Below are 20,400 nucleotides of genomic sequence, written 5' to 3' on the forward strand. Positions count from 1 at the left end.
GGTACACAGGATAAGAGACAGGATAGGATAACTATATCATATCATGTCTCAATCCAGTGTTTGGTGACACAACAGGATATGATAAGTTAATCCTGAAGCTTATCCTATCCTGTTTCTCTAGTTAAAATTCTTATCCTGAATTTGAGCTGGGTTACCAGCAGGATAGGATAAGAAAAAAAAATCGTTGATTTATTCTATAAAATATATTTTAAAATAAAAAATTGAAAATTAATAAAATAATTTGATAGTAAATTAATAATAAAATAATTAATTTTTAAATATATATGTGATTTTCTCACAAGGGTAATTTTGTAATTTATATAATATAAAAAATCAAAATTCTCCTAAAATTACAATATTTTAAATTAAAATAATTATTAAAAAATTGCAAAATAAGAATATTAATTTAAATTTAATAACAACTTAAATATAATTCTTTTGCAATGGTAGTTTTATTATTTACATATATCATATATTTATTTAGCTTATCTAACATGTATAATTGAGTTATTTATTTGATCATGATTCATATAAAAAACTTAATTTGTTTATTTTCTCATGATTTGTATTTAAAATTTAAAGTTATTTGATTACTTTTTCTTTTTGTACAATTACTTATTTATATTTTTATTTATAAAATTCAAAGTATTACAATATAATTTTTAACAAATAACAATTGTTTTACGAGGGTAATTTTGTCATTTAAATATGTTATGTATCTTATCATATTGGTATGAACAAATATGTATTAAAAATATGATATAATAGTTATCATGTTTGTTATTCTGTGTGCACCAAACACAGGATATGATAACTGAGGATAACTGTTATCCTGCTGATATCCTATCCTATCACTATCCTGTTGTATATCCTATTCTGTCACTATGTTATCCTGCGCACCAAACGGGCCCTTATCATCTTATCTAAATTTTCTTCAATTATTTATTTTATTACAATACAATATTTTGGGGTGATAATTTAAAAAAATTTACAAATCAAAATTTAAATTCTCTCAAATAATAATTCTTATTGAAAGTTTATTGATCATTTGATTCTAATTAAGTATATGGTTTTTTTATTTGTTTGATTTTATTTTACTTTTTTTTACCAAATATTTGTACTTTTTAAACTTTGAAGAAACCATCAACAACAGAGTCAGCAAACATTACCCTTAGCTAATAAGTCTTGGTCCACCACTAACTGTGGTTATGACACGTGGCATTCTCATAGAAAATCATTGACGAGTCTTTCAGCTTACGCGCATTTTGTACTGGGTTTGGTCGTCCCTTCATAATATCACACGGTGTGCACCGCAACCTTTACGTCAACATAGATTTACACAATATAATAATAAAATAAAAATCAATTAGTCAATTTAAAAAAATTGGATGAGATGTTGGAGTTTGACAAGTTATGGCGTGATTCCAAATTTCCAAGCTTTGGAGAAGTATTCAAAACATGTGGCAAATCCTGCTACAAAACATCCAAGGAAGTTCGCAATGTTAATTCTATCTTTTTTAGGAAGGATAGTTAGATTGAGAACAATTTTATTCTCTAGGGCATTAGCTTCCTCATAATATGCTTCATTACAAATGCAATTTTTTTTTTTAATTTAACCTATGATATTTTAGAGAAAGAGGATCATGGTAAATTGGTAATCCAAAATTTAACTGAAAAATAAATAAAGTCTGAATCAGAATTATTTACAACAAGAATCATATACAAAACTTTAGTTCATAGATGGATTTTATTCTAATGTTTTATTTAAGACGCGTGATAGCATGTGTTATAAAGTCACATAATAAAGAATTTAATTTAATATAAAAATATTCTTCTTAAAAGTTGGGTTGCATTCATCTTTTAAAATTTAAAATGTTGTATTTTTTAATACAAACTCTACTACTTTTATATTCTTTAACACATGCTCGCTTATAAGTTAAAGCGGTCAATTCTTAGTTTGTTGGAAAAATGAACTTGTTTGTGTTCATTTAATGTGCGGAAGTTGATCCATTGTGATTGAAAATAAAATGGGATGAACATTTTGGTTTTGTAGGACTTTGAACTAAGTAGTGTGAATTAAAAAAAGTGGGAAAAAAAATCTCACATTGCTTAGAACACTCTCTTTAATAGTGTGTATATATCCCAATGTGGCTAACATTTATTATTCACAAAATTAACTAATTTTCTAGTTAATTAAGTTGGACAAAGGAGCCACTTAGTGCTGACTCAGCATAGCAGCCAGCTTGATTTCGTTCCGTTTGAAAACGGATTCTTCCATTACTGTATTGATCCACACATAATAGTGCACATTATAGTGCATTAGTGTTTGTCCCCAACGTTACAATTTTCCACTTCATTGGCTGAAGTTTTCTTTTATATACGAACCTTATTTTTCTTTAGAATAGAACACAACATCTATAATTCATTCTTCCTTGTTTCAGTAACAAATACACAGAACAAGAATTCATAAAACATCAAAACACCAATCTCGTTTGAAGCCTTGTTCTATATACATAATTCTCTTCTCTTCCACATAATTTTTTCATCGAAAAAATTATTCTTTCTTCTGTGTTTCATTGGTTTTATGAACTGGTATTGTTGTACCAGCACCGATATTGTTGTATCAGTGAGATTGATATTGTTGTATCAATTTTTGAGTGGTTTTGTAGAACTATTTAAGAAGGTGTTCCATCTCCGATCATTACAGTGCAGTACTTGATCGGTTTTGTGTTGAACATGGCTGTTTTATCCTGGGGACGACGCGGTTGGATTGTCTGCTTTGTACAATTTGATCAGTACCGCGAAACGTCTTAAAGAGAGCGACCTAGTACGCGACTCAGCCAATAAAATCTTCAGTTCTAATTTTTTAGAAAAATATTTTTTCAATATCAAAAACAAAATAGTTAGGCGTGATGTTATTTTTTTATATAAGCAGGCATGATGTTATTTATTTGATTCCTTCTTATATTGAGAAACAACCGATTAATAATGAGTTGAGTTGTGTAAAAAAAAAAAAAACACGTGCCTTTAATGTAAATGTTAGTGAGACCCTTTACTTAATTATTATATTCCAAAAATAATGAACTAATAAAATAGAAGCAAAATCATAAAATTATTCTTGTAAGTATAACTTAATTGATAGTTATATCACATTATACTCACTTTTGTGATACTTTATAAGCAAATTTTACCTTAATTTCACCTTTCTTGGTGTTTTACATTTTTTTGTGACAACGATGCACCAACATACCCTTTGGTTTCTTGCTCTAATTGGATTTTCCAAATTATCCTCAACACAAGCTTTTATAAATGTTTGTTCACTCCACTACTCTGGAATTGGATTACATGCAGTCAGACTGCATGCAATCAGTGATTTTGAGTCGTCTGATTAAGATTAGAAGATTCGAATTTTAAGATAATTTTCATTTTTGTTTAATATAAAATTTTAAGATGATATCTGGATCGTCCGATCAAGATCGAACGGTTTAAAATTTACTGACTACATGACTGCATCAATTTTCGAATGCAAAGATCCGAGTCGCACTACTCCACTCATCATTACATATTGCTTATAGTAAACTAGTGTTGATCGGATGGATTGGATGGATTTTATTTTTAGGTAGTATTGTTTCTTAGGCTCTTTAGGGATTGTTCACTTTAGTCTTTACTTTCGATAAGGTACTCCTTGTACTCATTCCTCAATAGTTACTTGGCAAAAGTTTGCTTTAGGAATATCATCAAGAACATACATCCAATGATGTTTTTGGAACAAAATTGCAACCAACACCACCATTTTTGTTGCCTTCATTCTCTTCATATTACACTATCATAATCATTTCCTCCATGAGTGACTACAAGCTTGTAAATAATAGTTTTTTCGATTCTTTTTCCTATTTTCCCATCTATATAAAATAAAGCTAAAATGAGTAATTATCTAAATAAAAACAACACAAAATATATTGAACCATATCTAAAATTCATATAAATTATACAGAAAAGTGGTTTATCATTTGTACATAAAAACAAGGGTCATGCTAAACAGTGCTCCTGGGGCACTAGTTAAGCATACTAAAAAAGGAAACAAATGATAAAGTTAATGATGAGAGATAATAACTTTTTACATCATTAAAACATTGAATGCACAATTTACGAGATAAAACTTCTATATTTGTATCCTTAACTAGTGCCCCGGGGGCACTATTTAGCATTTTCCTAAAAACAATAAAAGATTCCTAAATAAATCAAAATAAATTCATCTAGATCAAAAATTGGAACAACTATTAAGCACGACATTAATCGAACCTTAAGTATAGTAAGCAAACGAACTAACTATTTTATAAAACGCTAATCAAATTATTAAAATTATACATTTTACTTGACTATTTAGGAAGCTACTTTAGTCGAAATGAAAGGGAATAAAGAAAGACTTATTTAATCAATCGTTAGTTGATTCATTGGTGATTGGAGCTGAACTTGGTAGAGAGAACCGCGATTCGATCCCCCGCAACTGTGATCGGGAGGGAGCTGGAACCACTTGATACCATAACTGACCCCTGAACCAGATTCAACTGGTGGTCAAAAACAAAACAAAAAAAAAAAAAAAAAAAAAAGAAAGGCTTCATTGTTCAACACGGTGGAGGAAGCTAAGATATGAAAGGGTGTCACACGGTGGAACAAGAGAAAAGGCAACTCAAAGGTCTTTGTTGCAATTTCGATTTCAAACAACTCTTTGTTACTATTTTGAGGTGATTATATGTAAAATACACAATGACGACGACGACTTTATAAACTTATGTATGTTTGTCCAAATACTTATTTATTTATGTTTGTGTCTACGCAAAACTTGCACTTGGCCTTTATTATTGAGCGAACACATCCGATTGATTCTAAAGTCCTTATCTTATCTCTTTAACTAAAGAGGTAGGTAAAACTGAGTTTAGAGTCACCTCAATTTAGGATGTCGGAACACCAACCGAATCCTAAACTGACTTCGGAACAAGTTCAAGAGCTTCTTGATCCAAAGTGTTTTATTAATATAGATAGAAGAATTATTGTGAAATGAAAAGAGTAAACCAAAATGAGTTCATTTTCTTTTGAATAGAGACAACTTACCTACTACCCTAAGAAACAATGAATTGGCAAAAAGACATTAAATGACTTTGACATGATAATTCATGACAACACCAAACCCAATTTCTTGTTTGAGTTAGAAGATAGTGATAGAATTGCATCATATTCATTACTATCTTACCCTTAAAACATATAAATGATTGCATTTCTACATCACACTCCATAAAATGTAAACAAAGCATTGAATTCTTTTTTAGATATCAGAAATCTCGATGCAAATTGGCATTTTACAAATTTACAAAACAGCACTAACGGTTTTTTTCTCCGGTTTGCAATTCCGGTTCTTGTCTCTGAGACTCACTCCTCCAAAAACCGTTAACATTGAACCGGGCCCACATCTCATCTTCTAATTTAACATCATCCTCCGGCGTCTCCTCGAAATGCTCTTCCAAATTGGGCTTAACAATAACCGTCTCAGGCCCAGTCCCAGGCCCATTGGGCTTTTTATGATCCAATAACGTTGTCTCGTTTTTCTTAATCTTCTTGAGATTCTTCTGCAACCGTTTCTTCTTCTTCTTTTGAACCGCTTTCTTCCACAAACACGCAGGGACTTTATAGGTAGCTAGAGCCACCATGTCCATCACCGTGCAAGGTACACAGCAGCAGATTGCAGCGCATTCCGCCGTTGTATTACCGGCGACTTCACCGACACGGCGGCTGCGATTAGCGAGTTGTGGTTGTTGTTGGTGAGTCATTGAAACGGAAGAAGAAAGAGATCAGGGTGGGGAAGATTAGAGAGGTGGAAATGGAGGCATGTGAGAACGACGACGGCGAGGCATTTGAGCGAGTAGAGAGGATGCGGGGTTGGAGGAGAAGGGAGGGAGGTGTGATTTGTGAAATGCGGGGGAAATGGTTGGGGGAGATTGAAAAGTGGAAATGAGAGAAAAAGTTATTATTATTATTATAGGAATGAAAATAGATGAACGTGGTTTGTTTGTGTGGTGTTGTTTCTATTTATATTCCATTTTGTTACTTGGATTCTCACCACCGAAAAATTCATAAATATTTATGGAATCAATTTTTTTATGCAATACTGCTAAATTTATGAGTTTAATTGTTATTCACCGTCGGTGGTGTAAAAATTCTTTACATGTATATTCAATGATACGTTGTCACATCATTAAATGAATGTGACACATCATTTTAAAAATATATGATGTGTCAGTATATAATTGGATACATGTGTAAAATAATTTTACATCGACGGTGCATATAAATTAAATTCTAAATTTATTACATCAATTCATGTTTTATTAAATGATTGATGGATATATATGATAATATGAATTGTTTTGTTGGTAGTGAGAAATCAACATCAACTTATTAAATATTACTCCCTCCGTCTCGAATTATACGAAAAAAATAAAAAAATCACACTTATTAAGAAAAAGTAAAACATAAGAATTTGAAATATGTTTTTGTGTGTTTTCCTTAGAATAAGTTGCATAGGAAGATCTAAAAACAATTTTTATTGGTTGTTGTTTATTGAGAAAATGGTAGAGAGAGAAAATTAAATGCAATTTGCATTTAATTTTATGAGAATAAAGAAAAAACATTCTTGAAAATGATTTTCTCCCTTATAATTTGAGACAAAAAAATGGGTTTTTTCCCCTTATAATTTGGGACGGAGGGAGTATGGTTTATTAGGGTCATGTTAACTTGTGTCATAAGTGCACATGTTAAGTTACATAAAAACATAAACATAACATTTAATGATACAAAAAATTTAATGCTTAGAGAATTAAATACACTACAAGTTCAATAAATTTTTTCCACATCTATCTTCTTGATATACAAATTTAGAAACATGAATAAGGGGCCTTTGACAACTAATTTCATGTTGACATATGCTATTAAAATACATATTTAATGTTAAAAATTTAATGTTTAAGAAGATAAATGCACAAATTTCAAAATATATTTTTATTTTTACTTCCTTAACATGTATGTTGAGTTTAATGGAGATGTACTAACAGTGTAAATTTTTTTACACGGTCATGCAATAAGAAATCATCAATCTTTCATATCATATGAAGAAAATTGAGTAATGTGGCGGAATATATGATTATCATTGGTTGACAGTGTAAAATAATTTTACACTATCAGTGCATATTCTTTTTTCTCTAACATTTCCAAAAAAACAATAAAGAAAAGTTATTTCATATAGAAAATATCCAAAATCATCCCTCTTTTTCTTTTTTTTTTGTTACATACCATCCTCTCTTTTCCGATAGATAAATGAAGTGGGATTTAGATCCTCTCATAAATTACATGAGTGCAGTTTTTTGTTTTATGAGTGTGAAGAGAGAAATTAAAAATAAAAAATAAACAAATGATGATAAGAGAAAAGAAATGATGCGAAAGAAACATACAGAAAAGAAAAAAAAATTGGAGAGAAAAAAAATCTAAATCCGAAATGTACTCGAGTAAATAAATAAGTGAATTTAATCTTTCATACTATGGAGTAAGTTAAATTAAAAGGTCGTGCGTTCTTTTGGGTTACTAAGGTTGTGCATTTTATTTTATTATTATTGGTATAAACAAATGCTTAATATTTTACTAAGGTTGTCCATTTTGTTATTATTATTGGTATAAAAAGTTTCTTCTTCATTTCACCATCCACCCTATTTTAAAAAAAAAAAATTAAAAATTTGGGGAAGGTAATTTTTTTTATAAATTATAAATTTAAATATTACTAGTACATATTTTATGATGGTTTTACAATGAAATTTGAATATGTACTTTGAAGTTACAGTTACATGGCTAAACTGTTAAATTTTTATCATTAAGCTATCATATCAACTCAAGTGTATCATCATACACTCTCTCATATACATTTCTTTTTTGGGTTACTCTCATACATACATATAATGACTCACAATAACGATTTGTTTTTTTAAAGGACAAATGTATTAAAAAAATTTACTAGATTGTGTAATTTTTCTTCGTTTCACTATCCACCCTTTCATATATATGTATAGTTATAAGCTTTTTTTTGAGAGAAAGAAACATCATGTGTGTGACTTTTAAAGTATGTATGCAATGCAAATACTAAAATTCTTTAGGAAGTGTTTTTTGTGTGAAGAATTCACTTATTTATTGATGCTTAATCTTCGTCTGAAAATAAAGCTTAGTGATCCTCCCCATTACTCCAAGGAGTGAGGACACCACAACCCGCAATACAACCATCTTTACTAGCCCCCATCTATATTAAGGGGCACCCAACCATCAATTTGAAGGAATGTGGTTGATGTCAAGTGTTTGATATCGAATTAAGTCAAATGATCCAGCAAACGTCAAAAGTAAACAAATGGACGTGTAATTATATCTTTCTTCTGATCCTTGGAACATAAAAGAAACTAAACATTACTTTACAAAGAAATTTTATACAATATCATAACACAAAACGAGCACAATCCGCAAAACCAAACTCACAAAGGAAGAATTCCAACAACACCAATGACAATCACTAAAATTTGACACTATATTCCAACACCATATATACATCATTTATAACAGCTGGACTACTCAGGAGTCAGGACGATAACCAATTGAAATGTCATTTAGTTACATTTATTTCCCTAAAGCTTAAAGCTTATAGGACTATCTACCACAAGAGGACAAGCAGAAAGGGAACAGTCCTTGACACAGATTTTAAATATTTGCAATGACTTTAAACAGTGGGACACAACGACACAGGGCCAGATGAAGGTTGGACAAAAGCCACAAGTTGTTCTTTCACAAGTTAGAAAAACGTGGGGTCAATTTGTTTGCATGCAGATCCATAATGAACGTTAAACAAAACAACATGCTTTGATTAATAAACTAAAGAATTAGTTACATAATGAAATAGTTTAGGTGGCATGGGAAATGCCTTCCAACAATAATTTTGTCTCCTGAATGGATACCCTTAGATTTTTCATCTGCTCTTCTACCTTCTCAAATGTTCCTACACATGACATGGAAGATAAGAAATTGCTATTTGCAGCAATGACCATGGATGTTTGTAATTCTTCAGCTTTTAAAAAGTCCATTTGCAATTCATCCCCTAGAATCTTTGTTTCAGCCTCCTTTAGATCATATTCAAATACACATTGTTGGAGATTAATGATCAAATGCTCCATTTCCAACATTCCATTATCTCTAAACTCGAAGAACATTTCTTTTTCATTTGTCGCGCGTTGAAGTGAAAGCTCCTTTTCCTTTGTGCTCCTCAAACCTTGCTGTATTTCCAGTCCAATAGCTTGTATTTGACTTTCTACATTTGCTGCCTTCTTGTTTAGATTGCCCAGTTCCTTTCTAATAACACTGAACTTTTCTTGAGAATGCTTCATCTCTGCTTGTAGCTTTGTTTTCTCTTCTTCTAACTTGAGTAAATCAAATGCTTTACCACTAAATTGCCAACTTTTCACTGAGGAGTCTACATTCTGTGTGTTATCAATAGCGAAGAGAACCTTTTCGCCTTCACGCTTGCGATTCTCTTCCTCCAATTTGGATTTGATGCCGGCAATATTTCTGGCTAATTCAGCTTCAGATTCTTGGTTCTTCTTTACAGCATTTTCCAACCCTTGTTTGGAGACTTGAAGAGCAGCTAACTCCCCTTTCTTTCGCTCAATTTGAGACGCCAAGTCTTTCACAGCTGCTCTTGCCTTTGCTTCCCGTTGCTCAAAGTAAGAAAATGACCCATGCTTCATAAAGTTTGACAATGAATATTTGAGCGCAGATAACTTTTTATCAGCTAGAGTTTTTCTATTATGTGCTTCATTAAGTTCAAGGTTCAAGGATTTAAACTGCTGATGTTTGGCCTTAATATCATGTTCTATCACTTGAATTTCTTTATAGAGCTCATCAACCTGGACAATTTCATTTTCAGCGCAACCAAGTGTTCTGACAGCATCTAAGATTTGTTCATCTACTCTTTCAAGCTTCTCTTTAGCACAATTTAATTCCATGGATAACTTTGTCTCCTTGAGATTTGACACCTCAGTGTCCTTTTCAGTGTTGACCAGAATATCAACCTCATTATCCTCCTTTACGAGCTTTTCTTCTTCATGTCCATCTGACTCAAGGCATAAATCAGACCCAGATATAGTAGGTTTGTCATCATATCTATTATCATCTATATCTTGTGCTTCCTCAGAAACAGATCCTACTCCCAAGTCTCTTTCCCCTTCATCAACTTCAACAAACTTTTCCACGCAGTCCAATTCTCCTTTAGTTTCCACTCTTTCATGTCCAGAACAATTAAGAATTCTTTCAAGATCATCCTTTTCCTGCTTGGCTCTTTCATACAATCTATTAAGATCATCCTTCTCCTGCATGGCTCTTTCATTAAGATCATCCTTCTCCTGCATGGTTCTTTCATACAATCTTTTAAGATCATCCTTCTCCTGCATGGCTCTTTCATACAAACTCATCAACTTATCGTTTTCTTCATTGACTTCCATGAGCTGATGTTGGAGATCCTCAATCACTCTTTTCAATGCGGTCTCCTCTTCACTCTTTCTGTTATTTTCAGCAGTAGCTTGTTCATATAATTCAATTAATTTACTGTTATCCTCAAGCAGGGCTCTAATCTTGACTCTTAACTCTTCATTCTCCCTTGACAAGATAATTGCTGTCTCATGAGCCTCTGCTTCTCTTTGACTAGCAGCAGCAATAGCATCAACCATTGTCTTCAGTTCCATTTGGCCATTGATGTTATTGACGGGCATATCAGTCATTGATGGAGGGTCAATTTGCTCCCTTTCTTCTGTAGTTGTTTCACTTATTTGAGTTTTTTCTTGTCCAAATTTTGCTTTCGAATCATCAACTTGTCTGCAACAGAAGCACATGCGTATGCAGAAAAAGTGTCAAGGAAAAAAATTATTTAAATCATCAATTTAAATTTACAAATCAACCATTGCAAAATTATTTATGTGAAAAATGTGAGAGAAAACAATACCTTTCCAATTTTTCTTTCTCTCCAAGGCAAACCTCAAGCTTCTTCCGAATTGTGTCCATTTCAGCTTGGTTTTGTATAGCCTGCCACATATAACATTATATGAAGTCAGAGAGAAAATGACAGATATTTTACATGAAACAATTGAGCAAAAAACATGGTACAAACTAGAATGGTCTAGACCTGAATGCGGAGAAACTCATTTTCCTCCCGAAGAGTAGACTGCCAACGTGACTTTGGACTTGGCTCCTGAAGATACATATTAGCACGAATTAAATAAATAAGTTCCGTAAAAAAAAAAAAGTTGTATAAATGAAAAACTTTAAATGATAGCAAGCACAAAAATACAATATAATCTAATTAACATATCAAACATATAGATAATTACTAGGCATCCTTATTTAATTGTTGGCCGTATGATCAAATTGATGCATCATGCATGCCCCAAGAATATCCAAAATATGATCATTGTGGGGGGACTCAAATAGTCAAACCAAAAAGGATCTAAGTATTGCTCTTTGGAAGTAAGTAAAAAGAAGAACGTGAAGACAACAAATATAAAGTAAATTCAAAGCTGCTTTACTCTAACAATTGAGCACCAGTATTCGTTGATTGACACTGTGTGACGCTTTCAGAACATTCAAAATGTTCCTACATTTATTTATTCTACAAAGCTAAATCGAGCAAAATCTCATGGGCAATACAATACCAAAGTGCAATACATTTATTTAAAATGTTGGTGATATATAGACAAGTTCATTCATGAACACCTGCTAGTCTGAAAACCTTGTAAATTGCACAATCAAAACCTTCTAGGCTTTCTCTATTTTACACCTATGTCGAGGTAAAAAAATCATGGAAAGCACTATGCACAACTTCTAACAGGAATAAGCATGCAGAATAATTCATTATTCTAACCTGTTTTGAAATAAGACCACCGTCGTTATTTAAGTCTTCCATCACCGAGTCAGCATTTGTTTTCTAGCAATTGCAAAAGAGTAAGTCAGCTTCAATGTTTGCAGTTCCATTTTGACAGAAGGAAAAAATCATTACAATAAAAACTATGAAAACCTGAGCCATTACCATATCAGGTTCGTGCATAAATTTCCAATCCAATGCTTCTAACAACTGCACATATATGTGAAGAAAACACAATCAAAATGGAGGAAGATTGACTGACACTTTATAAAGAATAAAGAAAATCTTAGAATTTGGGTTAGGGCTAGCTCAATCCTACAAAACCGGTTTATAAATGGAGGAATGTCACTTATAACACTTTTTCAGGCCATATCACATTTAATGTGGAACTTGTAACACTGACCCCTTCACGTCCAGAACCGAACATCTAGAGTGTGATACCATCTTAAAATTTGGATTAGGCCTAACTCAACCCGACAAACCCAACTTATAAGGTTAGGGATCCCCCCCAATTATAAACACTTGTTCAAGTCATACTCATATCCTATCACAATCAATGTAAGCCTCTCAACAAAAGATAAATGAGTAAGGGGGAGATTGACTAGAAACTAAAATGAACCAGTACAAAAACATCCCTCCTTCGTCCCTACCTTGTTTTGGAGTACCATGATTTGTTCATTCATCATTTCCCGCTCACCTCCCTCATAAAATGACTTCAACCTGTTTTAGAGACAGATAAACTTTAGTAGCATACATAACATTATATAAAATACAAAATATTATATAAAGCATAGAAAACAGATCACATAAAATTCACATAAGCACCCATTTTGTGTGGAAATGGACAATCTATTTCTGTCGTTAAAATTGGAGGCTTATATTCTTGCTTCAAACAATTTGCATACTAGTGTTGTGTGATAAGCAAATTATAGAAATTATGTGATATTGTTCATAGTTGAGTACTCATTTTTTGTCACAATAGGTCATTTACCATCCTTTCTTATAATCACGAAGTCAGAATGAGATACCAAGAAAAGGAAAACACCAAGGTTAAATAAAGATTTATGCTGAATCTTCTGATTTAATTAAAAAAGAAATGAAAAGAAAAATGCCTTCTTATTTCTTCTTTGAGCTGCAAATTTTCCATAGCAAATCTGGTTACATCTTGACTTCGATCCACCTTGGCCTGAAGGACCTCAATTTCCTTCAAATGTTCCTCTTTTTCACTCAGCAAGTGTGTCTCAGCTGAGATCTTCCCAGAGGCAACTGCTTCTAACCTTTTTCTTTCAGCTTCTCGAAATTTGAGCCTCATCTTCAGACCTTGTATCTCATCTTCCCTTTGTTTGACCTGATTCATCCAATATTGCAATCATTTAATTTCCAAATATTTACACCACGAAAAAAGCAAGAACTATTGTGATAATAAAGAATAATTTCCAAATTATAACAAAAAATAATAATTATATACTTACACCACTATACATAAATACCAAACAGAAAGTTATGATAAGCTAAATTAGAAATAAACTGATAATAAATAAAATTCAATTGGACCTAAATCTTGTCTTTTGATTTCCTTTTCAATCAAAACGTTCAAATAAAAAAGGTATACAAAACCATTAACAAGTATATACTACATTTCACATATACCAGCTTCATGGCCGCTTCATTTTCTTCTCTCAGTGCCTGCAATGTTATCTCTTTGTCTTTTTCCCTTCTAAAGGCCCCAACAAGGGCAATTTCATAATCTTTTTTCTGCATCAAACAAATGGGATGTTTTAGAGACAGATAAACTTTAGCAGCATACATAACATTATCTAAAATACAAAATATTATATAAAGCATAGATAACAGATCACATAAAATTCACATAAGCACCGATTTTGTGTGGAAATGATTTCTCAGCAAACAGTTATGAAACTGGATGATTTCTCAGCCACGGAAAATATCTACCTGAGATACCCTTTTAACAGAATTTAATGGACTGAATGATCCTTGAGCACCTTCCCACTTGAAGGATGATACCGGAGAACCTGGAAAGCTAATTATTGAAGTGTCATTATCCTGAATTTCCCCTCCACCACCTAGAGACCGCAAACGGGACACTTCTTTCTGGAAAAAGAATTTGCATTACAAATCACATACGTATAAATCTGTTCAGAAGCACATTTTTTATAAATCTTGTATATTAGCATAGCATGAAACTAAAGTTGAAGAACATAAATTTGCTCACTGTACACTTTTTTATGACAAGTATACTGATAGACTCAACAAGTATTAAAAGAGAAAACAATAAGACAATGCAAGAATAGGTCAGAACACCCAAGAATTGTACTCAACCTCTGGCAAAAGAGGCCACTGGCCAGCAAGTACAAATGTACAATTCACTCAAGTACCACTCTTTTTCAGGCCTTATCTCTTTTTTGAATGTAGAACAAGGGTTACATAGTGCATATCATACATATAAAGGCATGAATAATCAATGTTATAAAATTGATGACCACGTGAAATCTATGTTGATGAACCTGTTTACTACCTTCAAAGTTCATATGAAACTGAAAAATGAAACAAAACTCTTGCTCCGCATTATACTTGCCTCATAACCAATTCAATAGACATGCATAAAGGCGCTATTTTACTCAAATGATATGCCACTAACCAAATTTCTCAACCATTATTGTCTTTAAAAAATGTAAATAGAACGGGCCACTAGATATTTTCTATGCAATGACATTAATAACATAACAAAAGAAAGGATTAATCAAAATTAAAGTACCTTAAGTTGTTGAATTTGAAGTCTCATTGCAATGACATCTCCTGAGGCGTCCTCATTTACTATGGCCTGAAGAAAAATTAGATTATAAATATATTAAAACTCTCAACAGATTACCTAAGAAAACTGTTTAATAAGCTCGCATTAGTAGGATTGATATATTAGAATTTCTCTACAGAACCTTCTAACTTTCTTTGAGTGCAAACTTGAAATGAAACAATATCTATAATATTAGGCAAAGAGTGGTAGTAAATTAATAAATAAGGACGAACAACACGAAAGACATACATTGTTCTTAATAAATTTAGCACGTTGTGCGAACTTCAATGTGCTTAATGTCTCGAGCGAACAACTGCAAGAGTTAGTAATTTTCAGTAACATATAAAAGTATTTAACTATATGCAGATAATAAATTTAATGTGGTTAATGACAGAAAAAAAGGTAATACAAAATTGGACAGTGAGATAAAGAATCTAGTTAATATGACAAACAAGCAAAACATTGAAACTTGTTGATTCCTGGATCCGAAAACTCTTTATGCAAAAGAAACCAAGTCCTTATGCAAAGACGTTTTGAACATTGAAGAAGGGGATTCACTGACCAAATGGAGGGACTGATATTTGCAATTATGATAGTCTTTGAATTTCCCCCAAGAGAGTCCTGAAAGGAAAAGACAAACACTGATCAGATTAATCGATCATATGCAGCTCCTTATTGATAAAATAATTCAGGCACTAGTAAGTAATTTTTTGCCTAACATTCATTAAACGATATTTAGATACCGTTGCAACACTCGCTATAAGTTTAAATTACTATTAGGCCAGAATATCACTGCAAGTAGCATAAAATTGCAGCTAGAAACTTGCACAATGAAATATGCAAAGATATATATTCCAGGTCTTTCATCCATATAATGTTTATGGTTTAGAGTTTAGCGAAGTTTCCAGTTTCACTTTCAGAACCAACTTTTAGATAGGGAAAGAAATGAACAAACACATCGTAGATTTGTAGTATGTACTAGCTTTTTTCATCTGCTTAGGTCAGTATGAAGGCAATAAGCTTCTAGCTCCATATTGCTGATTCTATAGCTCATTTATTAATAATACTGCATACTTGCACCATAATAAAACTATAGAAGGGTAATGTAAAAAAAAAAAACATAACAGTTCCTTCCCGGTAATTAATCCATTTTAAAACACTGATATCTATTGCAAGGATTTTTCAGATGTTGAAATCTAATTGTGAACTGGGACCACCTATGCAACACGAATCTAGAAATTTTGGGCACCGACCTGAAGTAAAAATGTGAGCTTTGAATCACGGTAAGGAACGTGGTGTGACTTCCCATTTGATATGCTTACCAGGTTCATAATCACAAGCCTGCAGTTTTAATATTATCACCTACAAGGTCAGCTTTTAAGTGGAACACCACTTTGATAAAATAGAGTAACCTAAAGTTGTCAATGACAATACTGACCCCAAAGTTGAAAGAGACTTGTTGATATTAGTAGCTTCCTTGAGGCGTTCTCCTTCTGCGCCAGAACTCTTTTGCCTAATGTCAAGAAAGATATATAGGTAAACAGGCATACAACCCTTGCAAACCATGGTGACATAACAGGAATCCAAACATTCATACACACATTTACGAACCAATTACCTCTCAGATCCAGCCAAATCAACAAGATTGAGTCGAGCAAATCGAAAGTGAGTTACACCTTGAGATTCCCACTAACAACAAATAGGTAATTAATGTCTCGTAACCAAAAAACAATATTAAGCAACTCTTTTGCACGAATTAGAAGGAAAAAAAATAAATAAATTACTCACTTGACTCTCAATGATGCAAGTAAATACACTATGAGAACGGCTGCTAGCACGATTCATATTAGTAGCAGCCACCTTTCTGTTTGCAGCACCCTAAATAAAACCATAACTTGTAATGAATGTCTTTTAACAAGTACGTTGAAGAGAGATGAGGTTCATGTGCAAAATTAAAGAAACAGTACTGAAAAATAAAAATATAGGCTGTTTTCTCTCAATTTTGGAATTGCAAAATGCCCAATAGTGATACAAAATGGCAGATAGTTTCAACTTTCAACCAAAAACCAAAATAATACTCAAAAGTAAAGGTAGGTGCATTACATACCTGAACAAGTAGCTGAATGACATCTCGAGCATTAGCTGTTTCTACTTCCTTAATATTTTCCACATAAACACCTTTCTTGTTGTCTTCTCTTATCTGCCACATTATTTTTGTTTAAAAAAAAAAGAAGCAGAAAGTTGTATGATATAAAATGCCTCTTTAAAACACTGAAGAAGTGATGTGAATAGTTAGTCATTACCTGCAGATTGTTAGATGAAGGGTCCAAAAGATCAAGGATCTGTTCATTGTATATCTCCAAGAAAGAACATTTGCATGTGAATTTTAACTTCTCATCTCTACGCGCCTCTTTTTCCTGGTGCATTACAGCAATAACAGGCTAAAATTAAATTCGTGCAAATATAACTACATGAATAGAGGCATATTGAGACTGAAATTAAGACTAACCCATATCAAAACTGAAATTAACCAATTAAATTTGAGTGTTAAAAAGTGAAAACTTAAAGTATTATACAAAATGTTCTCTGTTGAATACCATAACAAATTATACCTTCTGAATCCTTGAAAACAAGTGCTCAAATATTCTTGGTGTCATACCACAGTTGACACTGTGTCTTCTAGTTCCTCCTTCAATGTCACCGAGCATGGTGTGCGTCTTCCCACTTCCAGTCTAAATGCATAAACAATTATTTTCAGTATCGTAATATTGTTAAAAAGGTAAAATAATCTACAACAGATCACAAAAAGCTTTACCTTCTCATATTTTAGATACCACGATATGAAACACTTTTTCCTCACTTTAATATACTATAATAAGTCTATAATATTGATCTAAACAAACTAACTAAAATAACAAGAACAGGGGAATCAAAATATCGACTCACTTGACCATAAGCAAACATGCAGCTGTTGTAACCTCCCATGCAATTATCTACCATTGGTAAACCAGCTACTTTAAAGAGGTTCTCCTGTTACATTAGTTATGCAAGTGGGAAAATCAAGCTTCAAAAGAGAAAAAAAACAAAAAATACAACTACAGCATTGACATTTAAACTTTCACAATAGTTATAATTTCACCCAACAAAAATTTACCTGGCTAACATTCTCGTCTGCAACAAGATCAAAAGTAAATCGTGCCTCGGGAGGTCCAGTCCATGCAATTGTCTGACAACTCTCTTGTCTAACACATTTGCTGTTCCCTTGAACCGATATCTCGTTATTACTAAGAGGACGCATTCTAATTATAACCTAGCTCACAAAAATTAAACAAAATCAAACTTAATTAGCTTAAACCAAGTTATAACCCTACTTCATTCCTAAACTATATGGATAAAAAAAAATAACCATAACCATGTATGATATATCAAATATAAAATCTTTAAATACAAATTCATAGCTACACACACTCTAGTTATGAGATTCATTTAATCAAAGAAAAAATTCACAAAAAGCAAAAAATCGCTATCTAATAGACTAACGAATTTCCTAATTAAAATTCATTGCACAAAATTGAAAAACATTTGAATAAAACTGCTTCTAGAAACACTACAAAAGCTTCAATTAGATCTTACTAAGTTAAAATTGAAATTGTACCTGCACATTATGATCTTTCCAGAAAGAAGGATCTTCACACAATTCAAAGCTTTGAATTGACGAAACCGCAGCACTACTTTGTCCAACAACAACTTCATCATCCCAATCGATAATGTTACGAACTGCAGAGCTTTGAATTAGATTATCCTTAGCCGCTGATTTGAGAAGATCTGGAGTGTTCTGAATCAGCGAAAGTTGTTCGGATGGATGATTCTGGAAACCGAATCTGCTTTTGATTGCACTTGCAGCCTCTGATAGAAACGGCATTGTGCAGTGAAACGGAGCGATTTCGATGGAAGATTTGTGGAAATGGAGTTTGGAGTTTTTAGGGTAGAGTGAAATGAATGAAGAGGGAAATGAAATTTGAAGTGTGGTGGATTTGGGAATGATGAAGAAGAAAGAAAATTGGGGTTGAGTGGATGAGAGAGAAGAAGATTCTGTGATCTAACCGTGGAGAATGATTGGTTTGAACGGTGTGGATGGGTTTAAATTCAAAGTTTGGGACCGTTTGAGGTTTGGAGTTTTGAATTTTCGATGATGGTGCCAAAGATCTAACTTTACCTTCCCCGTTTATTCACGGTGGTGTATTTCGTTTTATTTTTTATTTTTTTAAATATTTATTGTTTATGTTTATTAATTAGTTTAATGAAGATACATTCATTCACCGTATAAAATAATTTTACACAATCATTCAATAAAAAATTATTGATTTGTGGGATGAAGTGGCAGAAATCATATTATTATTGGTTTATAGTGTACAATTATTTTACACCGTTAGATACATTAAGTTTTTTACAATTTTTTTTTGACATAGATGATATTTATTTTGATTGTATATTTGAGCTTTTTCTTTTCGTTAAATATTAAGACTGAATTTTATTATATGGGACTGAAGTTCAAATTAAAAAATTAAAAAAGTGTGTAGTCGTGCAAGTTTGTGTATTAATAAGTCGGCCCTAATTTTCTTTTCTTGAAGTCTCCTTCTTCTTCTTCTTCCTTGAGTGGTGAGGGGGTGGTTTTAGGTCTTTTTTGGCCTAAAATCACCCATCTGCATTTTATTTTCCTCTCGTTTAATTTAAATAAGTGATTTTCACATAACCAAGTTTTTTAGTTTGTTCTTTTGTTGTGATTTTAGTCGTCTAAGTGCGGCAGTGTGTTGGTCGTTGTCCGGTTGGTGCGGCGTTTTGGATTATCCGTCGTGTTACGGTGTTTGTTTAGTTCATATTGAAAGATTAACTTCAATTAATTGCAGATTCAATCAATGATTTGGACGTCAACGTTGCAGATAAGCATGGACATTTCGGTGACTTTAATTTTATCATATTACTCGTATGCATTGTGCCGTTGTATGCTATTAACTTGGATGTTGTGAGTTTGTTCGCAGATTCATCCTTTTCGTTTTTAGCGAAGTTGAATTTGTACTTGCATCTGATGTATTCTATCAATTATTGGAATGAATGAACATCTTATTTTTAGTAAAAAAAAATATTAAGACTGGATTTTGTTAATCTTCTATATATATATATATATATAGATATATAAAATAATTAGACCTAAATGAAGGACAAGAACAATTTCAACAAAAATATAAACAACGAAATACACTTGTTATTAATCCTAGGTTTGATCCTCTCTGGTTTCATTGTAACAAAAAAAAAAAAAACAACGAACGACAAGCTGCATTATTAATCTTTTTTGGTTCTATCAATTCTTTTAAAATTCTCATTCATAGATCTAGAAGACATTGTTAAAGCTACTTTGCCACCGACTGCCACTAGATCACCGCAACTTTTTGAAGAAGATCCACAATCTTTGTTATGAAAAGTCAAGAGTGTTAAACACAAATGTTACAAAAACATGTTGATTGTTAGAATACAGTTTCTCATGTCATGACACGTTGCTTGAAGCAGATTTGAAGGTAGTTCGTTCCATAGTAAAAGTCTT

The 20,400-nt window shown here is 32.3% G+C and overlaps 2 protein-coding genes across 2 annotated transcripts; both read right to left on the minus strand.

Annotated features, from left to right (window-relative positions):
* Nucleotides 1-5,059: 5,059 nt before the first annotated feature.
* Nucleotides 5,060-6,052, minus strand: LOC123898561. The gene has a single exon (XM_045949546.1). The coding sequence runs from the start codon at nucleotides 5,823-5,825 to the stop codon at nucleotides 5,379-5,381; it is 447 nt and encodes a 148-aa protein (XP_045805502.1). The 5' UTR covers nucleotides 5,826-6,052; the 3' UTR covers nucleotides 5,060-5,378.
* Nucleotides 6,053-8,639: 2,587 nt separating this feature from the next.
* Nucleotides 8,640-19,024, minus strand: LOC123898117 (kinesin-like protein KIN-12E). Its single transcript, XM_045949004.1, has 22 exons — nucleotides 18,457-19,024; nucleotides 17,956-18,111; nucleotides 17,748-17,831; nucleotides 17,414-17,533; nucleotides 17,105-17,218; nucleotides 16,909-17,001; nucleotides 16,590-16,679; nucleotides 16,420-16,490; nucleotides 16,240-16,314; nucleotides 16,055-16,142; nucleotides 15,364-15,422; nucleotides 15,051-15,114; nucleotides 14,766-14,831; nucleotides 13,943-14,101; nucleotides 13,640-13,744; nucleotides 13,102-13,337; nucleotides 12,640-12,709; nucleotides 12,155-12,199; nucleotides 11,990-12,052; nucleotides 11,255-11,320; nucleotides 11,075-11,154; nucleotides 8,640-10,947 (listed from the first exon to the last, which is right to left on the minus strand). Exons 1-22 carry the CDS (start codon nucleotides 18,721-18,723, stop codon nucleotides 8,985-8,987), a joined length of 4,134 nt encoding a protein of 1,377 aa, XP_045804960.1. The 5' UTR covers nucleotides 18,724-19,024; the 3' UTR covers nucleotides 8,640-8,984.
* Nucleotides 19,025-20,400: the final 1,376 nt, after the last annotated feature.

This window comes from Trifolium pratense, linkage group LG7, assembly GCF_020283565.1.
Source record: "Trifolium pratense cultivar HEN17-A07 linkage group LG7, ARS_RC_1.1, whole genome shotgun sequence".
Taxonomy (NCBI): domain Eukaryota; kingdom Viridiplantae; phylum Streptophyta; class Magnoliopsida; order Fabales; family Fabaceae; genus Trifolium; species Trifolium pratense.